This window comes from Lissotriton helveticus, chromosome 3_1, assembly GCF_964261635.1.
Source record: "Lissotriton helveticus chromosome 3_1, aLisHel1.1, whole genome shotgun sequence".
Lineage (NCBI taxonomy): Eukaryota > Metazoa > Chordata > Amphibia > Caudata > Salamandridae > Lissotriton > Lissotriton helveticus.
The window spans coordinates 36,228,412-36,241,170 of NC_136061.1; the positions used below are offsets into that span (position 1 = coordinate 36,228,412).

Sequence of the window (12,759 nt, forward strand, 5' to 3'; positions counted from 1 at the left end):
ACCTTCATGTGATGTGCACAGTCATGAGGAGATGTCTTCTAATGGCCAGAGTTCTCCACTACCTTTGAAAAATGAAGCTGACCTTGTGTAATGTAATCTCTAGGACTCGTGTAAAGCCCTTGACCCAAGTTTGCGCTCTCATAAAACTGCAACAGCAAAAAAGACTTGGATATATTTATTGGGGTTCTGGTGGTCCCTTTCTCACTGCTCAGAGTTTTCTTCAGTTATAAATTGTTTGAGTTTAACGAACTCGTGGGAGCTTTGCCCAAGTGGAAATACAAAATACGTGATTTGGACACCTGGTGAGATTGTCTAATGGCGTGCGTGTCAGAGTCTAGTCCCAAAGCATGGACTGGGTACCCGCGGGTCACGCGCTGCCCACCCCTGAAGCCCCGCCCTTTGCTTTGCTAACAGGCCCTGAAAACTTGAGCACAATTGTGAGATGCGGTGATTTCAATGACTCTAAGTATTATTCAAGGGGAAAGAATACAAAAGAAAAGTCTAGAAACACAATCCATCTAATCATTATGTGACACTATGGTTTGGATTAGGAACATGTGGTAAATACATTCTGCAGCACAACTCCCTTGACCACGAAACGAAACACAAATACGTGACGTACTGAAATACAATGTTAAAAACGGACGCTTGCTTGAAAATGTTTCTTCTGTGCTGAACTCAGAGTGCTTACTGCTTAGGTCCTCATTACAAGCTGCAAGTCATTTCAGTGCAGTAATACCGCCTGTGAAGATCAAAACTTCACCAAAGGAAGAAACTTCAGGGGCATATTTACACCCATTTCGGAGATTCTGAGATCAGTCATTTATTTTTTTGCTGACCTCGTCCCCTGTGGAAATATAACCAGGTTTTAGCTGCCAGTTTTTTCACAAGAAATAACTCTGAAGTTCAAAATGACCATATTTCTTGGAGTATTGCAATTGTGCGCATCTCAGAATAAGGAAGACGCCCCCAGGACCATCAAGCTTCCCTGTCTCTGTAGTGACGTTTATAATGCATCACACGCAAGGGGTGTGACTCCTCGCACGGCGTCATCGGCACTGGCGTAACGAAAACTGAGGGGGCCTCTTGGAGCTTGGGGCCCCCCGCACAGCGTGGGCTGCGGGGCCTGTGTTACGCCCCTGGTCATGGGCTAATGGCGCGTCTTCAATGGGCAGAGGGCAGGGTGTTTGAAAGGACTGCATCAGCAAGGTGCCTTGCCTTCTTGAGTGTCCCCGGGGCTAGGTGAGAAATGAGGCCATGTATTGCTTAAAGGTGGAATGTCAGTGACACAGGAGCTTCCCCTTTCCATGTCCTTCTGAAAGCGGTAGGGATTCTTGAAGGAGCAATGCCTTTTTCAAAGTGCTAATGCTTTCATGAGCTGCCAGATTGGCTAATAGGCCAGTGCGACCCTGCTTCTTTTGTACGATTACCCAGGCCAGCGTATCCAATCAGTTTGGAAAAGTCAGAAAGAAAAAGGCGCACTCGTACGCTTCATGGCAGTGGACACAGAGGCCAATGGACTGACAAGAAAAGAGCACAACAACCAATTATTGTGCTATTGTACTGTAAATAGACGCGCATTTACTGACTAATTCCATCTGCTTGTCTGCCTTTTTTTTCTCAATTTACTTCCGAACAACTTAAATGCAACTGTTCGTAAAGTGCCCCCTCCCACGCATATGCTGTTTTTTGCCGCCCTCTCCCTTTTGCCGACCTAGGCGCCGCCTAGGCTTGCCTAATGGTAGAAACGGCCCTGGGTCAGAGGTGACGCAAGCGTCCCTCTATCGATATCCAATCCTCAGGAGTCCGCGCTTTATAAAAATGCATTAAATAAATAAATAAATAAATAAAAAGGATGCCGGACACCGGGGGTGGTGACGAAGAAGCCAAAAGGTTACACGGCCATATTGGTCCAGCGCTAGGCTCCTCCCGGGGTGGGCATTATTACCCAATGGTTTCAGTCCTCTACTAGTAATCCGAGGTGTGCATCCTTCCGCAGCAAAGTAAGCTCCATGTTTAGTAACATAGAGGGAATAAACAACATGTATTCTCTAGGCAGTTCTTGTTCAGCGATGATAGTCAATTTTTTGGATATTTCTTCCCATGCTGTTTTCAAATTTTCTATGTGAGTAGTTCTACTTATGGCTGGATACAGTAATAGTTTAATTGCACAGTCTGAAGAGCATAATCAGAGATGTAGAACCTTATATATCTATGTGGTCTCACTGATAGTAACTAGGGGGTTGAATGCATGGTTTAATTTGAGGGGTTGGTTGACTCTCTTAACACTTGAGTTATTGGGATGAATCTTTGTGTCTGTAAGTAGGCCTTTCCTGGTGCATATTCATTAATATCTCCTACTGCTGACATGATGTGTTACTGTCTGGGTGAAATGATGATGATCTGGGAAGATGACACTAAATATTGATAGTTTGGTTGGATCGGCAGCTTAAGGGTGAGTGGTAAGATCAAACCCCAAAGATGGAGGGCTCTGGCCACAGATGAGATCTGTTCCATGGATAGCGCTGTGATGACGACACATAGGTTTTCTAATCCACATGTGAGGGCTATGCTGGGGTAGTTTTGTGCATTTGTTGGCTGTGCTGATGATGCATGTGTGATGCTTATGATTTCTTGTGCTATGGTGGGAAAGCATTGGATAGAACCAGACCACTGTCTTAGAGGTGCATGGGTGGGTTTGGGAGCTGTGCTGGATGGGATATGCGATGCTGTTCTGGAGGAGAAAGCATGGGTTTCTGTGTGTATTTGAGACCTTTTTTGGCAGGAATGCATTGGTTTGTGGGACTGCTGTGCTGGAGGTGAACATGTATACGGGCAGTAACTGTGTGGGGGTTTGAGGACTGCTCTAGAGGTGGATGTGTAAGTGGAGGGGTTTGAAGGGCTGTTCTGGGGGATGAGTATGGTATTCTTTGCTGAAGGTTGGCAACTGAGAGTGGTGAACTTCACATGTAGAGAAAAGTAATTTTGATCTTTACTTCTGGTGCAGATTCGATCCTACATGCGTCAAATTCTGGAAGGAATAGATTATCTACATCGGAGCAATATTCTGCATCTGGATATCAAGGTGAGTGAGCACTGCTGTCAGCTAGTTGTTTTCTTTCTGCCCAGCATTTGCCTCCTTGTCTTGTAAAAACAAGTATGGTACTGACAGAGTGGTGTGGAGTCTTGCACTGTATCCCGTGCACTGTACTCAGGAATATTCCCGAGACAATATAAGATATTGCTGCAGATCACTGCATCTTCCGTCACAGAGAGACACAGTACTCCTACTTTCCGCCCTGAGAGCTTCACTGCTACAGTTCACTATTCACAGCGTGCAGCAGTGCACAAGATCACATTCTAATGTTCTCTAACGTTGAAAGTCATCTTGTGCACAATTGCAGAGTTTGACGGATGTTGATTATGATCAGAATACCATCTTTACGTCATGGTTCCCCCAACGTGTGCTTCAGGCTCAGATTTCTGCAAGAAGATTTTATGCACTGCTGGACCATTGAGGTAATCAGATGGGTACATGGTGTCCACCTTCTGTTTATATGAAAACATGGATGCAACCTGTGCTGGTTTTCAAGCACTAATTTATGAACCAGAAATAATTTACTACTTTAAAGAATGTGGAAAATCTAGTGACTTAGGGATCATAAAACTCTCATTAAGGTATGGAACAGATCAAAGACATGAAATATATCCTTCTTCTAAACTCATTAATTATTAAGGTAAATTTGAAACATTTTCCCCGAACAATTCTAAGTAAAAGACTCGCATTTACTATTCCAATTCCAACCTAAACAAAGACCCAAGGGATTTAGGTTAGGGAACGTATAGTAAGAGTATGATATATATATATTTATACTTTTATATGCCTAAATATATACATTGTTTTAGCAAGATGGTGTGCACTGTCCTGATACTTCAAATTACTTTCACCTACTTCTGTCTCTTGATGATTGCAGCACATATATTCTATACAAGAATCACGATGGTTCAATGAACTTTGAAAATGCCCCTCTGTATTCTCTGCCTATTTCTCTGAGAGAGTCCCTAAGTGACTGAGCGAAAGTGATCTAGATCTGTTACCACGGTTACTGGGATAGTCAGGGTTGTCATGTTCTGTGGTTGCCCAAGCCATTTGCTACCTGTCTAGGTTTAGGGGTGCTTATGGTGGCACAGTGAACTAGCTGGTCTCTAGCCCAACATATCCTGAGGTGGTGCACGGAATGAGTCTGGCACCATCCCAAAGTTTATGTTGCCCAGCAAACGCACAGGTCCTACCGGTAAGTGGAAACTACACGACCTGGCGCCTCCAGCATTGGTTGAATGGGATCTTATTTAATGATTTGCTTGAGTAGTTCTCTTGTACATTCTCAGAGACCCCTACCTATCTCATAACTGGAGACATCCATGATCGTAGGGACTATCCTCCTCAGATTAGTAGGTAAACCCTACATATCGGCTACATGTTGTTCAAGCTTGAACTCTTCAAAGGTTCTATTTGCACTTGGTTACCCTCTATGTAATTCATTTACAATAACATCTGGAAACAAAGAGGCTCCAGCACTCAACATTGCTGAGAGTTGCAGAAATGTGGTTACTCAAACTATTACAACATGTCGCACACTTAGGGGTGGAGATGTCACCATCATGGTTGAGGGTAACAAAACATATAAGACAGAGGTGTTCTATTCCTGGGTTACGTTACCGGCTGCAGATAATACAAGATAGTTATTTCACACCTACAAAGATAATGAAGTACCAAACAATTATACACCATACGAAGACATAGAGATACCTCTAACATACCAAGAATATATAAATTGGTTTCATGGCGCCCTACCACACACAACAGAAATCATTAGACTCGGTCCCCTTAGCAATGAGGGAGCGACATGGCCATTCTTATCCAGATACACACTGCATCCTAAAGTTGATAATTTGTTAGCAGCACAGGTGCGGACACTATACAAAGATCTAGTAACCATATACAGATGCTCGACACAGTTCATTATGCAGACTCTAACACTTTACCCTGCGCAGACTGCTCAAGCTGCACAATCACAGTTGGCTACACCTAGCATCATCTCACAAACACTGAATGTAGTCATGGGTAAGGTTCTCATTAGAGAGGAGGAGATTCCGTTCTGGATTGTACAAAAAACAAACCAGCCTGAGGTAGTATTTTCCCATATGGGACTATAGGAAAAACACAGAATATTAACAATTTACTTGATGGTGGGATTGGCTCCCCCTTGGAAGACTGCACAACTTGGGGTACAGTCTTTGCTGCATTAAATACCACAACACACAGTACCCCGTCATTGACAGTTTTGCCTTAAGTGCTAAAAAAGATCCAGAATGAGTACAGAGCAGCACCTTCCCTTGACTTGGGGATGAAACTGATGGGTACATTTGCCTCTGTATCTGCCATTATGTTGAGTGACATAAAATGCAAAACAATAGTAATGGGTACACACCAGCTCCTAAGAAATTTGGCTCCATCACAACAGGAGCGCAAATTACCTAAAATTATCAAAGAAACCTTTGCTTCGTTGGGTAGAGATAATTTGGGAACCAGACCTGGTAAATGACAATTGAAGAGTAATTCTGAAAAGGATTACTCTAAGCAAGCACCCAACTCTTCAGCAAAGAAGTGGGATTAAAGTCAAACAAAGAAAACAAAATCACGTGGTGGTTCTCCTCAACAGGAAGCACTAAATATTTTATAATCTCAGAAACCGTGATAATATGAGGCCACCTGACAGGTATCAGGCTACTGGTACACGTTCATCTAGTTCTTTCAGGAGTCATCCGAAAAGAGTTCAGAGAGATGTGGACGGTCAAAGTGCCGATCAAAGGAACATGTGAAACCAAGGAAGGGCTCAAAATGCTTGTCTGAGTGCATCATTAAACAGGAAGATAAACCCAAACCTTCCATGCCTCAATTTAAAAACAAGCATTGGCATAGCCAATAGGTCTCGCCTTTGGGACCTTATAGCCATGCAACAGTTGATATTGTTGCACCAAGGATATTGTGCTGCATACCCAAATACTTATAAGTACAAAAGTGAGACCTATTGGCTATGCCAATGCTTGTTTAGACTGGATGTGGTTTTCAGTTCAGGCACTGTCAAAGAGGATGCACAGGAGTGGGACCGCATGGGTGTTTTTGGCTCTCTAGACAGTTAATCAAGGAATTTATTGAAGCATCCTATACATAGGATGTTAAACTAGCCCATGTATGGCATCATCACTGTGAAGATCAACACAATTATCCAGGTTTGATGTCCCCCTTTCAATGCCTCAAAGTGCATGGTAAAAATGTACAGGGGACTGAGTGTGCCATAGTGGGCTCTATAAGGCACCAGTGACGACTTTGCGGTGTCTGTTCCTGTGGCGAGGTGGTATTTGTGGAGCTAAGAAAAGCCTGGATCCAGTCTGCTGCCTGTGGATACTGCAAAGTGAGGAATGTGCAGCGAGGCTGACTTCACGTTTGTTTGACTCTGCCTCTTGCAACGATCCTGCGACTGATGGGAAGAAACCTACTCTGCGGGTGCAGTGACGTCAGTGTTCACCTAGTTATTTGCACACCACTGCTGCAGTCTATTTGTTTTTGGAATTGGAAAGCATTAAAAACAATAGATAAATAATTGAGCATCCCTGGCGTGGGAGAAAAAAAGAAAGCGAGAGGGCAGAGGGGGCCTGTGCAGTGCGCAAAATCTTTGCAGCAGCCACCTGGTTCTTAACAAACAACAATATGAAAATGCCAGTGGTGTGGGGAAGGACACAAAATGGGACAGTCATGGCCCATTGGATCTTGTGTAGAGCATACACGCTTTTGACAACAGCCCAGCTCTGGTTAGAAAGTGACCAATACGGGAGCGGGTGGGGTCCATGCACACACCAGTGTTAGATGGTGACAAAGGTGGCGCAGACCTGCTGGGCCCAAGGACTCCTGCCCTGCCGAGGTTCCAGCACATAGCGAGTGTCACCGGGTGGGTGAGCAGCAAGTGTGTGGGATAGGGAAGCACACACAGCTGCAGCAGCAGTGTAGAGCAGTTGGGGAGCGGGCAGTGACTAGCTTCAGTCTGTGGTCGTTCCGTCAGAAGACTGAACTGTGGAACGGAGCAGCAGCCGGGCTCTGAGGTGCCCTCTTTGTAGGTGGAAGGTCACAAGCCCAGAAACAAGCTGCAGCCCCTCACATTGGAGACCCCGTGGCTGACGTGGGATTATCATTACCCCATGCTGTATGCTCGGGTGGGCAGAAGTGAAGTATGATTGACAAGTGAATAGACGAGTGGGAAAACAGTCCAGCATAAATCCCTTATTATTATTTATAATATATATATATTTTTTTTCTTTAAAAAAGTAATCCTGTGAGATAGCTAAAGCTTTTTCCAGGGCTAGACCTAAAACGCAATAAAAGACTTTAACAAGCGCGGCCACGCGGCTGTGAAAGTGAAAGCGACTATGATGCAGAACAGATGTCCTGCGCGCTCCCGCAAGCAGCAGGCCACCACACCCACGAGTGAAGGTCTGGAATGATTACAAGAGGCCCACTCCTAGGGCAGCGCATGCGCGCTGTGCTAGGTGAGACCTTCAAAAAAAGGTAGTCGGACTCAAGGTTAGGCATACCCCATATATCGAGGACACTGCTTCTGAACAGGGAATGGGCAGTGACAATGTTGGACAGTGCTGCAGAAGTCACACTAGTTTGCCAGACCCTGATGGATTGTCTGGTGGGAGTAGCGCTTAGTAAGTTTATCATGGTGGAAACCCCAAATCTTAGGGTAAGAGTCCCACATCGTTTATACAACATGCAACTCCAATTGGAGGTGGATGTACCTAGAAACATTAATGTTCTCATTTGGGAGGACTTGACTCACGGTTACAAAATTCTTTTGGCTGAAAAGGATTGGCCACCTGATTTCATAATGGCTTGCCCAAGCAGGGAAATAGTAATTTCACCTGCCTTTTCTGATCTTGTTCTGGAATCAGTTAAACATTCATACGTCAAAGTGTGGGTGCTAGTGCTAGCTACTGCATTATTTAGCAACCATGTGGGGTGGGATGACTGTTCCCCTTACCATAAATTCCATTGAGGAAAACCCCACAACCTCAAAGACAATATCCCATCAAGCATGAAGCTAAAATACCAAATTAGACATTTCAAATGGTTTCTTTTGTCAAAACATTGCACCAGAAAGTAGGTATTTGTCCGCTTTCTCAATAATGGGGACATATGGTCACTTCTGTCGTCTCCCTCAAGGATACAAGAATAGTCCTGGGTTATTCTCAGCAAGGGTAACAGAGTTACCACAAACTTCTGATGACGAGGCATTGTCCTATGTCGACGATATCTATCTGACAGACAATGACTTGGATAGGCACTTGAACAGGGTGAACACCATTATACTGGGCTTCGCCTCTGAAGGGTACAAATTCAATAAAAAAAAATTGAGAATTGCCCATCTCAATGTCCTTTTTCTAGGATATTAATTATCTAGTGAAGGCAAAAGCCTGGGAGCAAACTTTTTAGAAAAGTGTGTGCTGCTCCAACCTCCAAAAATGCTGAAGAATTTACAGTCAATTCTAGGTTTCCTGAATTTCGGAAGAACATACATTCTCAACTACACACAGTGGGTTAAACCTCTCTACGAATTAATCAAACCTGATTTTAAAACAATACATTGGACACAAAAACACACCGAAATTTTGCGTTCACTACAAACAGACATGTTAGCAACCAAACATTTATAAACACGCGTAAATGTACGCAATTTAGTGATCCGAATCATTCCAGGTCAATGTGGATTCTCCTACTTAATTTTTAGCAAAGGTTAAAAAGTACCAATAGCATACAAATCACTTTTGTACACACAAGCAGAAATGAAATTTACATTGACAGAAAAAATTCTGACTGAAGTTCAAACCGCTGTAGCAAAAGAAAGAGCCCTAGCACAGGGTAAACGCATATTGGTCGTGACACCTGTACCTGCTTTAGAGGCAGTGACAAAAGCGAGCATTCCAAATGCCAAAGCTTTACATCCGAGATGGGTACAATGGGTTTATTCTCTTACTGCAACTGATGTTGAATACTGTTTTGATCCTTATTTAAAAACACAAGCATTTCCACTATACGAACAAGAATGTCCTCTGCCTACTGAAATTCTGCCTCTAGACCAGTATGAATGTATAATTTATACTGACGGATCAGCACAACCCGCTACGGGAGTAAACAAGCTTATAGTGCTGCATGCGCGATCGTTAAAGGTTATATACGCGATGGCAAATTTAGATTTATGGTCACAAAAACACAATCTCTAGGAGATTGTACAGCTCAGGGAGCTGAACTAAAGGCATTCAAAAAAGCACTTGAAAATACAGATTGTGAATTCCCCACACTCATAGTGTGCGATTCTTTCTATTGTGTCTAATCTTAAAATGAATATTTACAGAATTGGCTACAAAACGGGTTAAAAGAGGCAAAAGGTGGCACAATCAAGCATAAGACGCTTTGGGAACAAGTAGTTCAGTTACGAGACGGACTACAAAACACTCACGTGATACACATGCTGAGTCATCAACGTAATGGCGTTCACGTTGAAGGGAATTCATTGGCTGATGAAGCCGCAAAGGCAGCTGTACAATCGGCTTCCTTAGCTGCAATCACTCGTTCAAAAATGAAAATAAACAGTGAAATAATGCTGGCTGTCAATGCGACAAGCAAAGGCAGCTGTGCAGCGCTACCTAAAGGGTTTCACTCAAATACTCATATATAACTGATAAATAAATAATGTTCCATTTGCTCGAATCCCTGGAGTGGGGGATAGGGTAATTCCAAACATGAAACATAGATTAGGACTATCCTAGCAGCACATGAAAGGCGCGCCTCTGCACATGCAGGTGTTTCTGCCACAGTATCATTATTAAAACAGAGATACTGGTGGCCAGGCATAAGGAAACAAACACAAAACTATGTTTTGGAATGTGAACTATGCCAGAAGATGAAGGTCCCTACTCTGAAACGTCCTGCGCAGACGCCTCTGTTAATTTCAGCGAAACCATTAGCTTGCGTTTACCCGGACCACTGAGGTCCCTTACAAAGGGATAGTAACTATAAATATATCATGGTCGCTGTGAATTCGTGTTCTAGATTTCTTTGGACGTGGCCTCAGCGTTCGTCTGACGCTCGAACTGTTATAAAAGATTTGCGAGTCTTTATTGGCACATACGCAATTGGCACGCTACATTCTGACCAGGGTCCTGCGTTTAGCTCTCGAGCTTACAAAGAGGCCAGGGCCAGTTTGAGCGTTGTATTGCGGTACTCTAGTCCATTCCATCCTGAGGGAAGTTCGGTTGTGGAGAGAAATAAACTGGGACATAAAGCAATCTATAACAGCTAGGGTATTAGGTTGGGGTGACGGGTGGGTCAAACATCTAATATGTGTCTAACATAGACTTAAACAACTTGCCAAGAAGTTCTATAGGGGATATTACTCCATATGAGGTCCTCTTTGGGACAAGAATGTTGGTCTCGGACCTTGATTGTCACACATCAGTGGTGGAACAAATTAAATTTAATATCAAAGATCGTTTGGCTGTTTTACAGGACTTAAATGAACTAAGAACGAAACAAAGCAACGTGTTCCTGGAGCCAACCACCACTGGGGAAAAAACAACTGTCCCAGCAAGGCCACTCCAGATCCCAAAGCTTGGTGATCTAGTCAGAGAAAAGGTCGCGAACAAGAAGGAATTTGGGCCTTCTTACAGACAACCAGTACCTGTCCTAGCAATCCACAAACAAGAACAGTGATACTTCCGCCCCATGCTGGTAAAAAGGAGAACCGATCTGTGTCTATTGACCTGATCAAACCACACTATGTGTCCGATACTAAGCAGTAGGCCAAGTGGACTCCGACAATGTAGCAGATGCACTCCTCTAGCTACAATCCAAGAGGTTCAAACTGAGAGACTCATCACCATTGAAGAATCTACAGTGAGAAAAGAGGACTAAGCAGCAAAGCTATGGAACTCGTTCCTCTTAAAAACTGTAAAATATTTTAACCAGGTGCTATTTTAGATCTCCGCCCCCCCACCTCAAGGCGAGATTAATTCGCCGAGGCTTTTGCACGTTCTCTTCCCACAGCGCCGCTGTACTCAGGCGCTGGGAAGCTTTCAGCATTACTTTGGGCGCCATCTTTAATTGGGAAGGCTGGCCGGTTTGCTCTGCGCCCCTCCCGCCCTCCCAGGGTATTTAAAGGCGTTACCCTCAATCCCCAGCATCTGCTTGATGTTTTCCCTCTGAGGCGGAAGCCGGAGGTTTGCTTTGCTCACTTGCACTTTGTGGCACAAAAACGATTGTAAACGATTGAATTGCTAATCTGTTTATTTTAAAAACTGTAAAATATTTTAACCAGGTGCTATTTTAGATCTCCGCCTCCCCACCTCAAGGCGAGATTAATTCGCCGAGGCTTTTGCACGTTCTCTTCCCACAGCGCCGCTGTACTCAGGCGCTGGGAAGCTTTCAGCATTACTTTGGGCGCCATCTTTAATTGGGAAGGCTGGCCGGTTTGCTCTGCGCCCCTCCCGCCCTCCCAGGGTATTTAAAGGCGTTACCCTCAATCCCCAGCATCTGCTTGATGTTTTCCCTCTGAGGCGGAAGCCGGAGGTTTGCTTTGCTCACTTGCACTTTGTGGCACAAAAGCGATTGTAAACGATTGAATTGCTAATCTGTTTATTTTAAAAACTGTAAAATATTTTAACCAGGTGCTATTTTAGATCTCCGCCCCCCCACCTCAAGGCGAGATTAATTCGCCGAGGCTTTTGCACGTTCTCTTCCCACAGCGCCGCTGTACTCAGGCGCTGGGAAGCTTTCAGCATTACTTTGGGCGCCATCTTTAATTGGGAAGGCTGGCCGGTTTGCTCTGCGCCCCTCCCACCCTCCTCCCGCCCCGCCCAGCTATGTATATTAACAACCGAGTCGCCCGACCGCACAGCGGGCGGGCGCAGCGGGCGCGCCTTTGGCGCGCCAAAGGCAAGCCCGTCTGCGCCCGTCCGCGCCTGGCCCGGGCCTAGGGCCACCCCCCCTGGTGCGCCTCTTCTGCCCCCACGTATCCATTACTCTGCCGCCCAGCTCCAGCATCTTCGCCCTACGATCAGTCAGACATGTCTAATATCCCACCCAAATTCTCTGCTTACAAGCCCAGTTACATACTGCCCAGGCTGCCACGCCATGATACCTTCCACCCGCAAACCCCCCCGGTGGTAAGCATCTCTCTACGGAAAACCATACCATTGCGCTCACGAACGTCCGCTCGCTTGTCAAACACAGCCAAGACATTCATGAGCTGATCCTTGATCATAAAATAGATCTTCTGTTTATGACAGAAACATGGATGGGCCAAGCGTCCGACCCGGATCTAGTCATAGCCGTTCCTGCGGGGTTTACCACCCACAGACTGGATAGGCAAACAAAGAAAAAAGGTGGTAGTATTGCCATCATTGCTCGTGACACCTACACAGTAAGGTTCACAATGATTCCACAGACCTCCTGTGAAGCCTTAGAATTTGCAATCAAACTATCCCCTTCTTATACCTTTAAAGGGATTCTCCTTTATCGACCTCCGGGGCCCAGGAACGATTTCTTTGGTGCTCTTAGGTCCTTTTTGGAAATATCTGCGCTTGACAATTCCCTCACTATTTTAGGTGATTTTAATTTCCATTTTGACGTTCCTGACAACC

At 44.8% G+C, this 12,759-nt stretch overlaps 1 protein-coding gene across 4 annotated transcripts in view; it reads left to right on the forward strand.

Annotated features, from left to right (window-relative positions):
• Nucleotides 1-12,759, forward strand: part of SPEG (striated muscle enriched protein kinase) — a 1,484,310-nt gene that overhangs the window by 1,186,245 nt on the left and 285,306 nt on the right. For all 4 annotated transcript variants that reach the window (XM_078679189.1, XM_078679190.1, XM_078679187.1 and 1 more), the window contains exon 24: nucleotides 3,008-3,085. In XM_078679189.1, coding sequence (XP_078535315.1) covers nucleotides 3,008-3,085 — 78 coding nt within the window. The remainder of the gene's footprint in view (nucleotides 1-3,007; nucleotides 3,086-12,759) is intronic.